Here is a 17,316-nt window from a genome sequence, read left to right on the forward strand (position 1 = left end):
GGAAATGTGCTTGGGAAATTTATTCCCCCGAGATGAGGACAGATTTGAAGATTGATACCGCTCTCATGTCTGTACAGTAAATGGAAGCTTTGGTCAACAGATTATCTTAGTTTAGCATAAAGACTGGAAATGAGGGGAAACAGCTAGCCTGGCTCTGTCTCTCAGCTAATAAATTACATCTCGTTTCTTTCATTTGTTCACAAACAGAAAAGTTAAAAATTACCCCAAATTAGTTTTTTGGGTGGGGGGTTATGTTCTGGAACTATTTCTTGGTGAGGAGCAGTGACTTCCTGGAGTCTAGTCGTTGCTATGCCGTTACCGGGCAACCAGTGGAAACTACTTGCATAAGCGAATCACCTCTAGCTTCACTGGATAATCTTGACAATCTCTATCAACCTCTAAGGCGAAGGGACAGCTGAGGGTGCCAGTATTTTTCTTAGGCAGCCCTTCTAGCTTGTCTACTTGTACTGTAGAAGGGAAACAGTAAAGTAGCATAACATAAATGTGCAAAGAGAAAAAAAAACCCAATAAAGTTTCCAGTAAATCAAAAGTTAAAAGGCACATTTATGGATTCTTTCAATATTAATTTAGCCTACTTTCTAATTTCTGTATTACACGTTTATTATGACAGATTTCCCCCACAAAATCTTTGATGTGTCAGCATAAGTTTTCAGAATGTCTGAATAAATATCCGATAATGAAGAGGGCACAGCTCCGTGTATTAAATAGAAAACAAATGTCTTTTTTTAAGAATCAATTTCTACTGAAGTGTATTCATTTACATATTTTTGGAAAAGTGTGATCAATTAGATAGCAGAACTGGCAGCAGATTAGCTCGCTAGCTGTAGTATTGCTAGACTACTGCCATCGGTCATGTGACACTTCCCTCTTATGTCACAGCAGTTAGTCGAGAGTCTCCCTTAGCTTCATATCTACTGTACGGACACATGAGTATTACTATCTCATCCAGCTCTTGTCAAGAAAGCCAATGAGCATATTTCCTCTAAATGTTGAACTATTCCTTTAAGATACAAAACAACACACACATACACACACATACAGGGAATTTCAGTTCCCCAACCACAGGAAGAAAAACAGCGCAGCATGACATAAATCGTTATGTTCAATATTCAGAAACGCACTGACAAACACTTAAACACACACACACACACACAGCCTGTAGAGTCCCCACCGTGTTCACACTTACAGTAAGACAGAGGACTATTGACACTCAGCACAGATGTGGGAACATATGAAGTGCATTGGGGGATACTGCAGTCTGTCAACAGGTGTTCTGAGCCCACCTTCATTTTTTTCTTCTTCTGTACATTAAGAACATTGTGAAATAACATATAAGACATCGCTGTGGAGGAAGGTAACAGCAGTGCAGAGTGATGTGAGGCTTCGGGTCATGCGTGGTTGCTGTCCTGTGTGTTGTACTAACTCACACTCAGGGATGATTAAAAAGCTCATAGTTAACAGTTAATAGTGGTGTGGTTACAGTTATAAAGTTCAAACCTACGAAGCAGCATTAAAGTCTTTAAAGTTTGCTCTATCCAAGAGATTCTGCCGGCTCGGACCAAATGAACCCCCCTTCCCCCCCGTCCTCTCTAAGGTTCAGTCCCAAAAGTGGAAATGTGTGCAGGAGAGAGGTCGGTGGAAGCTGTCATTTAGGCACCAGGCCACGGGATTGTGGGTAAATAGGGGATCCTGGACTGGCGGGGCTGAACGGAGAGGTCGGGGTGCTGGACTTCTTGCCTGTTCTTGGTCGACTGAGTGACAGAAGGCAACGACATGTCATTAAATGCACTGTGTGATTGACAGCTGAACATACGTTTCCTGTCTAACCAATTCAAAATGAGTATAAGTGAAGTCTGAAGCTGGAGTAGAGCTACAGCTGACAGCAGTTTTGACTCACCCTGACTTTGGTTTCTTGAGGCTGCTGCTAGCGCTGGCTGGTGGGGTCGGTCCCAAGCTGCTGTGAAAGCCTGAGGCGTCTACCTGGATCTCGTCCTCGTCCCTGAGAGCGTCCTCCAGAGCTGCCGCCACCTTTGGGGCGATAACGGGCTCCTGATACTCTTTGGTGGTCCGAGCCGGCAGGTCCATGTCCAGCATCAGGATGTTTTCAGCCTAGAGGAAACGGGACGGGAGACAAATGAGTCAATATAGGTACCTTTCATATAAGGAACGTTTTCAAAAGACTGAGAAGTAGCATATAAAATGTTAATTGGGAAAATATTTCACATGATACATACATTCTGGATTCCTGATTTGACTGTCTTATGATAGACTGCATTATTTGGTTCAAGTCTTTGCAGATGTCTAAGTGTCATCAGTGAAACAGGAAGAAGATGAAGAATGCAAAAGCCTGTTTGTGGTGTTTACTGTTCATGTTTCTATGAGTGAAAACATGAATAAAGAGAAAGGTGAGGAAGACGTGTGGCTTACTTTGTATCTCATGTCAGGTCTGATCATCATGGCCATGCGAGCGTGTTGACTGAGAGGTCTCCTGTAGCCCACTGCAGACAGAGGCCTGGTCATCATCTGATGGTCACTGAAACACACACAAACACACACACAGTGAGCGTGAGACAGTGTGTATGGTGGGGAAACACCTGTCCTGTCTAACTAAAGATAGAAATCTAGCTGATCTGATCTTATTATAATAATAGGTCTGTATCAACAAAAATGTGTCAAATTTAATGTGATTTTTGATCAAATAGTTAACCGCACACATCATTTAGAACTGCACTTGACTGCTTGTAGATCATATAGTTAGAACAGTAGATATGAGTGGGGAAAACTCTTCCAAAATAAAAGTGGCTGAGTCAACATGGAGTCCTCAACAGCTCCACCTCACACTGTATTGAAAGCTAAAAGGTAGCTTTTAACCATCCGATCAAATCTGACGAACTTTAGATCTTAATGTTTCCCACACAACTTCCATACTCAAGTTGTACAGACATTCATTCCTAATCAAAATGCTCATAAAACTTGTATAAGACATAAATTAAACTGCTGCCACATAACAGGACATACTGTCACTGTAAACATGTCACTGGAATGCAGCTATAATTAATAAGATTTCAAGGTAACTGATCCCCTCAGAATGAATAATTGGATTTAGTACTGAATACTCAAATGATACATATGTTTACATCTCTAAACACTGAATGTACCGTGCATCGCCTCCTGTGGTACAAACTATTTCCATGGCAGAAAACAGTGCAGGTTTGAATCTCCTGCTGATCCTCATCTTTTAAACATTATACAGGATTTATCATACAAGCTGTTCACTTTAACATAACATCTGTTCTCAAGCTGGAGCATTAAATCTATTAAACTAGAGGAGGAATGCATAAATGTGCTATAAATATTGGGTCACTTACTCCTCAATACGTGTGATGGGCTTCATCTTCCAGTATTCATCCTCCTCATCGAAGAAAGCTCTGTTGACTATTTTGTTCTTCTCCTCTGAGGGGATGAAGTTCTCAATGATCAGATGCCTGAAAGACAAACAGACGAGTCATCAAACTGACAGCACAAGCAGAGAAATGGACAGAAGAGACTAAATGAATATAAACACATAGACAGTCTAGTGTCACTTTCCCTACACAATACCTCATTAAATTCAGATTCATTTATAATTACACATTCATATATTATAGAGGAATCTGTAGTTGCAACAATTTGTTCTTTAATTGATGAGTCAACTGGGAGAAAATGAAACCAGCAGCTGTTTTGTAATGTTTCATTTGTAATGTAGGAAAGTAAACTAAATATCTTTGATTACCTTAGAACAGATGTTTCACTATATTCTTACATTTTATAGCCCAACCTGCTAATTGATTACCTTAGAAAATCATTTGCAGATGAATTAAACATGAAACTTATCGTTAGGTGCAGCTCAATCTGAACTTGATCCCAAGAAGATAAAAATATACCCAGAAAATCATGCCCATAATTTAAGCATTGTGTTATCATGTAAAATCAAGTGTGTGCTCATAATGCACACACATACTTTTCATTGCCAATTATTGCACTGACTGAGTTAAAGTCAGTGTGACATCAGCTGCAGTTTGGAGGTGATCATCAGTATCCTCCAGACTGTGTTCCTAACTGACAGTTAGAATGGATGTGTCTCTGGCAAGCCAGCGGTGTTAGAAGCAGGGCTCCGTACTTCAGTTTGAGGTCCCTGGTGAGCTCATTCTGGGTCTGTTCCAGCTCCTGGCGCTCGTTGATGTGAGCCTCCTGGATGTCGTGGATTTCTGCCTTCACTGCCTGCAGTTTGGCAAACAGCTAGAGGACAGAGAAGGAGAGAGGAGAACCAGGAGAACATGATGAAAAGGTCTCAGGTACACCTCGCTGTCAGGAATAATAGACCTTTCCAGTAATGTAACCTGAATTGAAATAACCTGACCTACTTACTGTATTGAACAATTCATCACCAGACACAAAACGCATTAGAAGTGCTGTCACTCAGACTTTTCCAGTACTACCTATGTGCCTATGCTTTTACAGGATCACATGCATATTTATGATGGCATGTGCTCAGAATATGTCCATTGTGTGTACAGCTTGGTCTGAATTGGGGGGGGGGGGCGGCAAAGACAGCCGTGGTCGGAGCCGCTACCTTTTTCAGCTTCTTGGTCTTGATGTCGACCTCCTGCTGCAGAGAACTGTAGGTCTCCTTCAGCTCCAGAGTCTCTTCGTCCCGGCACTCCATCTGCTGCTGCATCTCCCGCTCCCTCCGTTTCTGGGAACGCACACAAACGCATCCATTCAGAACTTCACACCACGATGCTCCGATTGTAAACCGCGCTGTCATAACAAGTACTAGGATGTGAAATGGAGGTTGTGTAATATTGGCTGATAAAGAATATGGATGGGAAATAGTTTTAAACCAACAGATAAATGCTTGGATGATGGCTGTGCTGCTGATTCTCAAAAATCTCAGAAATCAAAGACTGAATCTAATGATCACAATGTTGAACAAAAGCATGTGAAAAGTTACTGTGGGGAACATTTTTGTAGATTTTCAGGTCGAACATAACTGCTGACTAGAACCAACAGTGCTGGTATTTACACAAGACAGGTTGTGGTGGAGAAGAGAACAAGAATTAACCCTTAATCTGCAGAAATGGACTAATATTAGAAATGTGTGGCTGTGTTCATGGCTCTGGTGTTCTGGGACTGAAACAAGTGTAGATTCTAGGGGTGGAACAGTTCATGTACTCATTCCAAACTGTTCAGTACAGAACGCTCCCTGACCCAAACAAAAGAGTTTCATAACCTACTTACTCTGACTTGCGGAACAATAATTCCAGGGTTTGAGTTCCACCTGTAACATTTAGCTATAGCATTGCAGGAACCAATTAACCTGCTCATGTACTGTCACTATCATTTCTATTATTATTATTATTATTATTATTAAAATATGTGCCATCATCTCTGTATTTAAACAATGTTATAACTCATCAGTCCCACTGCTCCCTTCTCTGTTCTGAATGGCTTGAGTGAAGCCGTTCAGAACAACATAAACCCTTACATACTGTTTGGATCAAATTATTTGACCCCTTTTGACATGTGACAGCTGTAAACACCTAAACTGTCTTTTAATCTGAAATTTGATGACTTTTCCTAAAGTGGACAAAATGCACAAAAATGAAAACATTTTAAAATGTTATACTTTTGTATAGGTGCTACAATGGTTATACAATAAACCCCACAGGTCCATAAAGTTCTTGTCATTTTCACTTTCAATAAAATACATTTCAATCATTACTGCCATGTTATATTTTCATGTCTTAGGAAAAATAAGACATGACATCGGTGTTTTTTCTCCAAAAATGAGTGGTGTCAAAGCTAAAAAATACACTCTCTCTGCTCTCTGAAACATGACTCAAGGTTTAATCATTAATTTATTGATCAGTCAGATCGACTATTGATGCTTTCTAAACAGATCTGTGATTCAAAATCTGGTATAGATTTGATATTATACCTGCTCAGCGATTTCCTGCCTCCTCATCTCCAACATCCTCTGTTGCTCATTGGTGTGATCCACAATGTTCTTCCCCCCTACCAGCAGCTTGCTCTCCATCGCCTGGGGGGAAAAAAAAGGATGAAACCAATTTAAAATCAGTACTTTACACCAGCTGGGTTGGATAAAAATTCCAAGAATTAGACCACAGCACACGGCAGGGCACACGCAAGTCAACTTACCTTCACTTTAGCTGCGAGCATCTCTCCAGCCTCCCGCTCCCTCTTCAGATCCTCCATCTTCCTCTCCTTCTCCTTCAGCAGCCGAACTTTCTCCTCGGCCACCAAACTGTGATCCTCCATGATGGCCCTCCTCTCCCTCTCCAGCTTCTCCTGCTGCTCCCGCCAGTAATTCTCTTTGTCCTCCCCTTCCTCATCGTCATCCTCTGTCTCTCCTTCTTCCAGGTCTTCGCCGTCGCTCCCTTCGCCACCCCTCCTCCTCTGCCTCCTCTTCTTCTTCTTCCCCGAGCGCTTTTCCAGCTGCTCCTTCAGCCTGGCGATCTCCTCCTGGAACTCCCTGAGCAGGGCGTCTTTGGGGTCTTCGTTGATGCGTGGTTTGTTCTTGATGTTCTTGGCTCGGTTGGAGTAGCGCAGCGTGGTTAAGGTCTCCTCCACGTTGTAGGAGGCCGGACCGATGTTGGCGACCATGACGGTGCGGGCGTTGCCTCCCAGAGAGTCCTGCAGCAGACGGGTGAGTTTGGAGTCTCGGTAGGGGATGTGGCTGCTTCTGCCGTCCACCAGAGCCGAGATGACATTTCCCAAAGCAGAAAGCGACAGATTGATCTTCGTGGCCTCTTTAAGCCTCTCGCCCTGAGCACCAGTCTTGGTCTGCCTTTCACTACCAGCTAAATCGACCAGGTTCAACTTGCCTACCCTGATGTGGTTCTCTCCATCCACACCCAACTCACTGCACTCAACAGTGATGACAAAAATGGCGTGAGAACGAGAGCTGTGTTCGTTCATGTTGGTGGAGCCCACTGAACGGTTCTGGTTTCCCACATTCATGACGTGTTCGATCTCCCGCACGCTCTTGGTGACGAATGACGAAAGGTCTTTGACGTACACACCCGTATCAGGCCTCTCCCTGAGCTCCAGACGATGCGCCTGGTCCTTGGAGAGCAAGTCCCTGATCTCCTCCTGGTAAATTTCTAGATACGACGCTCTGACCAGATACTGCTGATTCTGGGAGCGTGAAATGTGAGTGAAGATGTGCTCGAAGGAGTTGGGGATCACTCCTCTCCTCTCCGGATCGTTTCTAACACCCTCCATAGTGTAAGTTTTCCCCGTACCCGTTTGTCCGTAGGCGAAAATGGTCCCATTGAACCCCAGAAGAACTGAATCCACCAGAGGCCTGAAGGTTTCATCATACAGATCTATTTGTTTAGAGTTCGAGTCATAGACTGAGTCAAAAGTGAAGACTTTGGGGTGTTCATTGGCAGAAGCCTCCCTGGGGTTCCTGACAAGTATTTGGCCTAGTTTAACATCAACAGAGACCATCCTCTCAAACTTGGCTGCCCGCTCTTTCTCATTCATGGGGCGACAACGGACCACCACCTTGACTGCCTCGGAACTCTTGCTTTTGGACATGTTTCAAAGCAGCTGCCAATCCACACGGCTCAGCACTTTGTATTCTCTGTCTTCCAAGTGGAGCTTCAGGAACAGTTCGCTGGCAAAAATGCCCTCATCAGAACCTGCTGGGAAACACAAAATGATTGATTAGTAATAAACCTGGCAACTGTCATTATAACACATAGCTCACCTTGATGGTTAATGCATTAGATACTGACTGGGATAATCATTCACGTCTAAAACAACACAGAGCTATTGCTAGACATTAAAAATGATCGAATCGATCTATCCTGTCACTGGCACCTGTGTGGCAGCTCTGCGTCTTCTGCTCTTGTCAATTTCTTGTACGTGGAAACACTAGATGAGCTTAGTAAGACTTTCTAGGATCACATAACACAATACAGCAACACACACGAGAACTGACAAGGTTCAATTTAGTGGGTCAAAATGAAAAAAACAGCTCACAGTTGGCCAACAGCGGAAAGCAGTATTTACACAGTTGTGTAAGTTAGGTAATAAACCGGTCGGGGCTAACTATATTTAACGTTAGCCTGTTATCTGGCAACTACAAACTGCTAGATTATCTAACGTTACTCAACGCTGGACCTTCAGGTGATGAAGTGACAGCTGTATGGAGACTTCTGCCAGCAGCAGCATTTTGATAAAAAGATTGGTCAAACTAGCGGCTCAGCTAACCGTCCGTTATCTGGTGCAAAACGCAGCCCGCAACGAGACCACAAGACCCGGCCTAGCAACGGCAAACACACGGGTAACCCAAGCTACAAGTCTGGTAGCAACATTACCTGGCTAACGCGAGTAGCGAGGACACACGTAAATGTACCATGTCGCCGTAGAAAATTTAAAAAAAAGAACACATAAGAGACTTAACACCGGCGTAATACAAACATACTATTACATAAGACACACGGAGACGTCGTTTATAATTAATAAAAGCAGTTGGCTAATCCAGAAAACTCCCAGTCAGCCATTAGCCGCTGCTCATCCCCGCAACGGTCACAGGGTTGCCAGGTTTGAGCAAAACCGACCACAAAAGAAGTACGTGGGAAAACACGTTAACTCAAATAAATGACGTCATTAAGAGAGATGTATATACAATTAATACATACTAACATTTCGTTGCAATTATATACTTAAGTTGCGAGTAAGGACCTGCCCCCGCGTACATACATTATAATCAATATTCATTCAAAGTATTCTTGCATATCTGGCAACCCAGTCTATACGCTTGTCCAGCATAGCTTAGTATATCAGCTGATTCAACTGTACTCACAGCTGAGCTTCCACAGAGGGAGGTAAACAGGCAAGAGTCAGTCGGTTCTTTTGAAAAATTAGTGTGCATCACTTTATTGGTGTAAAACATAATAGGAAAACATTCAACTTAAAAAATACAAATTACAAAAACGCATTCACTGCTTTCACACAAAGGAATACTTTTGACTAGCATTTAATCATCCAGTGCAAATAGTCTCTAGTATCCTCTAAATCATCCCTTGAAACATTTGCATACATTCACTAAGTAGCAATACTGTTCGCAAAACATTCAGTCCAGGGTTCCACACATTATGTCAGTTTTTTGGTCCTGGGTAAATTGAGAGGTGGAAAGACTGTCTGCTTTTTCCTCCCTATAATTAGTATGTACGTGAGGATCGGTTACTGTGCTCTCCTTGGAATGGAGGGCAAAGAGGAAAGGAAAGAACAAGCTGGAGAGAGATGAGGGGAGTGAAAGGAAAGGGAGAGGAAAGGTAGTGAGAGAAAGAGAGGAGGAAAAGGGCAAAAGTGAGAGGGAGAGGGAGAACATGATCGCTGACATTGCAATCAGTCTTTTCCCCTGGTTCACCGAGGTCGCCGGGGAGGTGTTGCTGACATGGCTACAGCTAGAGAATATGACTGCAGCTGAAGGAAATGATTATGCTTCCCTGATGGAAAGGAAAGTTGGTTTCAGTTATGGTGAACAACAATCAGGTAGGAAAAAGAAGGAACATATAAAATACTTTTAATGTTGAGTTTCAAGTAGGAAGCAGACAAAAATAAAGTGTTTCTTGGTAGCAGCAGCGGTATAACATTTGAGGAACATCATCACTACAGACCTGCTATATCCTCTCCTATGAGCTTTCACAGATTCAAACCCATTCTAAAATTGGACCAGCTTGCGCCTTAACTTAACCATCACGTCACATATGGTGTTCTCTGCTTTCCACGTGCTCTCGCGGCTCCTCATGACAGTCATGCAGCAGCAGTAGCATCCAGAGGGGTGACCGTGTGACACTCAGAGTTCTTCTTTTTGATTTACTTTCCCGGGCTTGTCCATGCCAAAAAAGGAGGATGGGAGCCGTTGGACGTCTCGCTCCCTCTTCACGAACGCGGAGAAGGATGAGACGCAGTTGCCGATGAAGTGGTTGGCCCGGCCTAATATGTACAGGTCCATTTGGGCTGAGTCGGGTTGGAGGCTGATCACTTTTACCTGTAAAATAAACAACCAGGGTGGGAAATCTAATATTTTAACAAATGAGAAAGTGTATTCCTCTGCTATTGTACTTCCATGACAGACAATTCTAAAGATGGCTGCTTTGGAAAACACTAATTTCCATATCAGACATATTGCATGTGCTAGATCAGGGGTGTCACACTCATTTTAGTTCAAGGGCCACATACAGCCCAATTAGATCTCAAGTGGGCAGGACCAGTAAAACCATTACATAATAACCTACAAATAACGTAATATTTATATATGATAACTACTGCAATAAATCATCTATTTATGTCTGTGTTTTCAGATTATTTTGCACAGAAGCTGCTGATTGACCAAATTTAGCATAATGTTCAGTATATGAATGGTTTAAATATGACTACAATATGTATTCAGTGTTTTTTCAGAGAATTGTAATTCTGGTCAGGGTGTAAAAAACTCTCAAAAGTAGAACATTTTGAATTACTTTTCTGCTATTTTCATACTTTGCAAAATGATCTGGCCCCATTCTACATGAAGGGCTGGATTTGGACTCCTGTGACTTAAAAAGCATTAAAGTTCTCCTGAAAACTATATAAAGAGTAATGTGAATAAATGGAAATGATCATACAGTCATGCAAGGTGTTTGGTGTGTTTTCTGCATTGCTACAATTCTTCCACCAGCCCTGTTTCTCAAGAGTTCATGCTCAACAGTTGCCTTGGTAGCCTGATTACTCAATCTGGCAGAGTTCATTTGTGTGGAGGTGTAATATTCTCCCTTAAAGCTTATGTATCTTATTACTTTCTCTTGAATGCAATACTAGAGGCCAGACAAACCCACCTTGCCCTTGAATAGCTTTTCAATCTCCCTGCTGTGGGACTCAGAGTCGGTGGCGATATAGATGGAGCGGGCCGAAGTCTTCTTCACCCACAGCTTGACGGCCCTGCGGATTTCGGAAAGGTCGGGGAGGCACATGGTCATGGTGAGGGGCAGGGCTGTTTGGCGGTTGTAGCCGACGCACTGAGGAGAGGCCATGAAGTGAGGGCCTGCGTCACCACTCTTCAGTAACTTGCAGGCATTTTGCTGTAAGGGTAGGATCAGACAAGGATAGTTTAAACACAATGCAACATATATGAAATAGACAGATCACTGCTTTATAAATTGACTGCAGTATTTTAAAGTCAGTTCTTTGACAGACAGGAAGTCAGTGTGAAGACCTGAGAGCTGCAGTGATGTGATCTGGACTTGAGCAGCAGCTGTCTGATTGACTCTTTAGAGAGACCTGTAAAGACTCCGTCACAGTAGTCAAGTGTGATGAGATGGAAGTCCTTTAATCCTCAATATATTCTTAAGGTGATAGTAGGTTCATTTTATGATCAGCTTAATGTGGCTATTCGAATTTAGGCCTGAGTTTATTACTACACCAAGAATTCTAGTGTGGTTTGTTGTTTTAATGTTTGCAATCCCATAAAAAGACCAAAACCACTATGAACTAGACCTGTGACGATAACTACATTTGTCAGACGATATATTGTCTCAGAAATAATCACGATAAACAATATTATTGTCATTTGAAGATCATTTTCTACCACTGATATAATGATAATATAATAGCATAATAATACAAGGGGGGTGGGATTGGAGAGTGGGTGCTAAACTTCTGTAAAAACAGAGACTATCATTATGGTTGAGGACAGAGTTATTTACCTTTAATTCTTCTACAGTCTCCACTCAGGATGTACACAGTGAGGAATGGAGGACAATACTTGTTTAGCTACTGTGACATGAATAGCCTCTTAGCTGCTAACATGAACTGTGGTTAGATTACTGCTGCAACGCTGTAGTTTTAGATAAGCTGAGTCAGAGCCTCATTTTAAAAAGCATTTAAAGACTCCCCAGTACATTTCTGTAATATTGTATAATAGTTGCTTCATTGTTTAATGTGTTAATTTGATATTTGTTTCATCTATCTATGCTTGACTATGGTTTTTGTTGTTTTTAGTTATGATATTCTGTTAATTTTATTCTGCTTAAATAGTGTGTATTGTATTATGTGAAGCACCTTGTAACCTTGGTTTGGAAAGGTGCTACAGAAATTAGTAGTAGTAATAGTAGTAGTAGTGAAAGATTTGTCAGAGCTACATGCTCATAACACAATGATTTATAGTCCACGTTATAAAATACAACTGGCCAATCTTGTAGATAATGATTGTGTTTGAACATGTGGATGAATGAGAGCATCACAGACTCACCCAATCGATGCCGATCCTCAGGTGAATGCCCACATAAGGCCTGGTCAGCAGGGTGGAGATGTGTTCTTCTCCCTCCTTCACCATCTTGTGGGACCACACCATGTAGCGCTGCAGGCCCACGTGTTCCTCTATCACTGGGAACTGTGCGGGAGCTCCGGGCATGGCTAAAACTGGATGCTCAGAAGGAGGGAACCTGTTCCATTAGAGGAAGCATGAGGGAAATCTTCAGAGGAGGCACTACCTTTGTCATAAAAATAAATGTATAATTAATCATCACGTTTCAGGCTTATGAAGTTCAGACATAGACACTGAGCTAAAGAACCTGCTGTTCCTACATGTATGTGACCGTCAAACAGGTACTCACTTCATCATCCACTGAGGCTGATAGTAGGCACTAAAGGAAATACCACCGAACAAGACAGACTCGTCAAATTCCACACCAGCGTAGTTCCAGAATGGACCAAACGGGTTCCCATCCTGAAAGTGAACCAGAACCATGTCACAACAATAAAAAAAGAAGTCTGATCCCTGTGAGCTTGTGGTTGATAACACTATATAACATCATTTTTGTTCCTGGGTATCAAGTGTTACTTCTTAAGTGCAATAGCCTACAATGTGTTATGTGACCTGGAAAATAATATGTACCTCTTTCCATTGGGCATACAAGTGAAGTTGCACATTTACAATCACATAAAGTCAGAAAAAGCTACTTTGGAATCAAATAAACATGTATTTAAAATAATGTTATACAAAAGTGACCTAAAAAGAAAACAGATATATTTCAAAATATATCTGTCCTTGTCACAAAAGCATAGTTTGAAGGAAATAAGTGCTATTTTCTGTACTTTTTAGACACAATCAATTAGGAAATAACACTTACTACACAGCTACAAATAAACAAATAAATATTTGTTATACAGTGCAATTGGTGATCTATGGGCCACCAGATGGCAGCCTTTCACCCTCATTCCTCATCATTTATGTACACACTGAGCAATGCATGCAGTACTGGCTTTCACATAAAGCTCACTATACCGCATCTTTTAGAAATGAGAGTTGACACATTTGTATCTGAAAGCAGCTTATGTATCAATACAAGCAGATAAACACAGTCCATTGTAGTCTAGGTTCTGCTGCATTGGACGCTCACCTTCATGGGGCAGGACTTCTTGTCTGCACTCCGCTGTGCTGCAGTCTCAAAGCAGTAGGCTTTCCTCTGTCCTGTGGGCCAGTGTTTAGGAGCCAGCTTCTCCATGAAGTCCTCCAAACTGACCACACGGTGGTAGGCTGACAAGGGCTCCAGCTGGAAGAACTCACTGTAGGAAACATGGACCTGAATAGAAATAGAACAGAAAAGATTGGAATAAAAATAACACTGTCCAATTCAGGGGGTTTTTTTTGGCGAAAAGATCCAATAATTATATTTTGAACAACAGAGTTTTATCCCTTTTCATGGAATATGTTGCAAATAAGAAACATATAGAATATCATCAGATATACCCATAACCTCTTCATACTCCCCAAGCACGCTGGCATCCTCGGACAACATTACTGTCAGAGGCTGTACTGGGCTCAGATGAAATGTGAAGATTGTTGTATATTATGAAGCTAGAAGACCTAAGAGCCATGTCTTGATAGCTTGTCAGGTAGGGGGCTAAATAATGCTCCAAAGTTAGGCTAAGCTATGGCAAAGAAAAACTGGCATAGCCATACTACAGGTTTCCCTTGACCTCTCACCTCAAAATATCTGAATGAAAATATGTTGTATTGGTACCACAAGTCTCCCCTTTACATTTTACATATTTCTGCATACTGTGGATTTTGTCCTCCATCACTTGACTAAGACTGTAAGTGCATTATGAGGGGATCTTCTAATGGTCAGTATGAATAGGAGGATGGACTACAGCAAGAAAAACACATTTCAAGGTTAAATTTAGGCTCCTGAATATTGTTTTAAGAGAAACTTCAAAAATTGTGAACACGTCCTTTAACATGTTTACGACTTGGCTGCTGTAACACACTGTTATTTTCCTCTTAGTTAAATGAAACACTTTATTTCTTCTTTTCTATTTCCACAGGCTCCTTCACTCAAAATGTGTGAAGGAGCGATATCGCAGGTCCTTCCTCCCTGCAGCTGTCAGACAGTACAATCAGCACTGCTCCCAGTAAACAATTTGACACACTGCACTTTTAATGTCCAATGTTGTGCAATATTAGTATTTCATGTATAATACCAATTTCAATTCAACTGTGCAATATATATATATAAAATATCCTTTTTTCAGTTTTCTTCATTCTAATATGTGCAATAACAATATCATCATCTCTGGTACATTACCACTCAATGCCAATATTACTTTTGTGCTACCTGTAAATAATGTCACAATTATTATTATTTTTTATTATATACTCTATTATTGTTTTTCGTACTTATTTATTGATCGTTCTTTCTTACTGATGCTCTTCTATTTCTACTTCCCACTTGCTGCTGTATTACTGCAAATGTCCCCATTGTGGGACTGATAAAGGAATATCCTATCTTATTTGTGTGTGTGATCATCATACACTGCAGTCAGTGGCAGCTGCTTGGACCTCACTGACTGTACTTACATTGGTGTAAGGGGGTGTGTGGTGGCGATACACAATCCATGGAGGGACTGCCAGGGTTCGGTTCAACATCTTTGCAAAGGCCAGAGATCCCAAGAAGTGGTCTGCCTGGTTTCCAAAGCGACCTGAACAACAACAGAAGGCAACAGGCACTTTTCAGTAAAGCTTACACTCCTACTTTTAACCAATCAATGGGAACCTGCGTGAATGGCGGGAATTTCAGATAGAGTAACGAGTGACTTGCTAACAGTGTAGCATATAACTTAAGCTATTACACTTTTATTATTGACCCCAGTTGCTTCTAAACTCCACTAGCCGCTAGCTTCTGCTGCTTCTCCTCTAGCGTGAGTTGTCAAGTATTCTCTAAGTTTTTATTAGTTTTGACGAGAAAGTTTTCACTGCTGAATATAACATGCTGTCAGACAGGTCTTAACTCAAGAACTGACAATATGTAGCACGTATGAATATGAAACAGGACTCTCTACTAATGAACGAGTGAAAGTTTGGAGTCGCTAGCTCTGCTCTCTTCATACGACACAATTTGAAGCGTTCATGTCGGTAGGTTCATTTACCCATGCACGGGCAGTACAACACGTAGCCATTCTCGTCCCACTTCAGCTCCCCTGCAAAAGTCCGACAAGTCTGTAGCAGAATAGTTGAAAGTAAACATGTCAGTGTGAGAGAGGGGACGGTTTGTTGTTTAGCCGCCATTGTGGTTCATGTGACATCAGCATGAACCGGCTTTCCGCTTGTGTCCTTCTTCTTCTCCTCCTCTAGAAGACATGAAGCCCTCCTTTACTCCGTCTACCTCCGCCTGCAGTGCTGGAGGTATGTGCTTGCTGCTGTGTGTAATGTGATGTAAGTCACATTCATTCCTTTTCTTTAACAAAACTTTAAATATTTTGTCGTTTAAAGAACACTAAAGCTTACTTAATATTATTTATTCAACTACTGGCTTTTATTATTTCCAAAGCTGTCTACTTGCTCTTGTTGTAATGTGTCCTTAAGCTCCATTACAAGCACAGTATTTGTTATACAGTACATATAGATAGATAGATAGATAGATAGATAGATAGATAGATAGATGGATCTCTATAAACTAGATAGATAGATAAACAGAGCTCTATAAACTACATATAAACAAGTCTAACTAAGTTACAGAAGATTTTTTTGATAGGAATCATTTCCTTAAGGCATGTACAGACATTTCAAATTGTTTTATATATATTTATATATCTCTATATATGCTCTAAATATAGGCAGATTGGATATGATTTTGTAAGATATACATAAAATACTGAATGATGTAAATGTATTAAATGGTAAATGGACTGTATTTATATAGCACTTTTCTAGTCGTTATGACGACTCAAAGCGCTTTTACATTGCATCTCATTCACCCATTCACACACATTCATACACTGATGACAGGGGCTACGATGCAGGGTGCCAACCTGCTCATCAGGAGGAAACTAACCATTCATTCACATTCATACACCGTTGGCACAGCAACGGGAGCAATTTGGGGTTAAGCATCTTGCCCAAGGACACATGGATATGTGGACTGGAGGAGCTGGGAATCAAACTGCCAATCTTCCAATTGGTGGATGACCGCTCTACCTCCTGAACCACAGCCGCCTGTGTGTTTGATTATGGTTATTCCCATAAAAAGTTCAATTTTATATTGTTCAAACATTCAACTGTAGGAACAAGAAGAAAAACATATTTCTGAGACGGTAGGGCTTTAACTATTTCTCTATGTCAATATTGTAATAGTGATTAAATAAGCTGTGATTAAAGTTATAGTGAGGGTGCTATTTACTGGAAGTTATTGGAAGTTATAATCAATGTGTTGATAATTCGGTCAAGGATATGTAAACAGGCAACTTTTTGTTTACAACTTTGTCATCTTAAGTGATGATAACATGTCAGTGTTGTGTTCACAGCTGCCCCCGATCAGTTACTACAGATTGAAGCCTCACGCTCATCAGGACTGCGTGGGTGCGGTTTGATCTCCTTTCATTCAGCCCCACATTGTGTTCATAATAACCAATCAGAAATAATGAGCGACAGATCTGTCCTGTGGATGTGATTTCCGAGAAGTTTCACATTAATCAGAAGAATATGTAAGTCAGCTATAACAAAGACTTGCACAGCTATGTCAATCTCATACACGCATACTACTGCTTTTCTTTTCACTATTTATAAAGGATGTTGCAAGTTTGGTAGCTAGTTATGTAGGAAGATGATTCATTAACATACAAATCTCTGATCAGTTGACTGTTTCTCTCTTCATTGGCCACACACACACACACACAGACACACACTGTCACCTTTTCTTACTGAGCTTCCTAATTTTATACCAATGACAGGACAAAACA

At 41.3% G+C, this 17,316-nt stretch overlaps 2 protein-coding genes across 3 annotated transcripts; both read right to left on the minus strand.

The window, feature by feature from the left end:
- Nucleotides 1-707: 707 nt before the first annotated feature.
- kif3b (kinesin family member 3B) lies at nucleotides 708-8,621 on the minus strand. Of its 2 annotated transcripts, none has more exons than XM_053318140.1 (9): nucleotides 8,500-8,621; nucleotides 6,223-7,733; nucleotides 6,002-6,103; nucleotides 4,634-4,756; nucleotides 4,181-4,299; nucleotides 3,390-3,506; nucleotides 2,449-2,554; nucleotides 1,919-2,130; nucleotides 708-1,772 (listed from the first exon to the last, which is right to left on the minus strand). In XM_053318140.1, exons 2-9 carry the CDS (start codon nucleotides 7,624-7,626, stop codon nucleotides 1,667-1,669), a joined length of 2,289 nt encoding a protein of 762 aa, XP_053174115.1. In that variant the 5' UTR covers nucleotides 7,627-7,733; nucleotides 8,500-8,621; the 3' UTR covers nucleotides 708-1,666. The 2 variants fall into 2 exon arrangements, with proteins under 2 accessions (XP_053174115.1, XP_053174114.1); XM_053318139.1 differs by having other exon boundaries at nucleotides 6,223-7,730; nucleotides 8,412-8,621.
- Nucleotides 8,622-8,952: 331 nt separating this feature from the next.
- pofut1 (protein O-fucosyltransferase 1) lies at nucleotides 8,953-15,646 on the minus strand. Its single transcript, XM_053318144.1, has 7 exons — nucleotides 15,508-15,646; nucleotides 14,939-15,060; nucleotides 13,479-13,661; nucleotides 12,693-12,805; nucleotides 12,329-12,521; nucleotides 10,917-11,159; nucleotides 8,953-10,090 (listed from the first exon to the last, which is right to left on the minus strand). The coding sequence occupies exons 1-7, from the start codon at nucleotides 15,644-15,646 to the stop codon at nucleotides 9,896-9,898; spliced, it is 1,188 nt and encodes a 395-aa protein (XP_053174119.1). The 3' UTR covers nucleotides 8,953-9,895.
- Nucleotides 15,647-17,316: the final 1,670 nt, after the last annotated feature.

Source organism: Scomber japonicus, chromosome 4 (genome assembly GCF_027409825.1).
Source record: "Scomber japonicus isolate fScoJap1 chromosome 4, fScoJap1.pri, whole genome shotgun sequence".
NCBI lineage: Eukaryota > Metazoa > Chordata > Actinopteri > Scombriformes > Scombridae > Scomber > Scomber japonicus.

What these genes read in the sequence shown, in the direction of transcription:
- pofut1 (XM_053318144.1), bottom strand. Translation starts at nt 15,646, where the DNA reads ATGGCGGCTAAACAACAAACCGTCCCCTCTCTCACACTGACATGTTTA. An exon ending in GTTGTACTGCCCGTGCATGG is followed by an intron (nt 15,061 to 15,507) that starts GTAAATGAACCT and finishes GTTGTTGTTCAG; the next exon opens with GTCGCTTTGGAAACCAGGCA. An exon ending in CAGCCTCAGTGGATGATGAA is followed by an intron (nt 12,522 to 12,692) that starts GTGAGTACCTGT and finishes CTAATGGAACAG; the next exon opens with GTTCCCTCCTTCTGAGCATC.
- kif3b (XM_053318140.1), bottom strand. Translation starts at nt 7,626, where the DNA reads ATGTCCAAAAGCAAGAGTTCCGAGGCAGTCAAGGTGGTGGTCCGTTGT. An exon ending in TGCTCGCAGCTAAAGTGAAG is followed by an intron (nt 6,104 to 6,222) that starts GTAAGTTGACTT and finishes TTTTCCCCCCAG; the next exon opens with GCGATGGAGAGCAAGCTGCT. An exon ending in GACCTGACATGAGATACAAA is followed by an intron (nt 2,131 to 2,448) that starts GTAAGCCACACG and finishes CGTTTCCTCTAG; the next exon opens with GCTGAAAACATCCTGATGCT.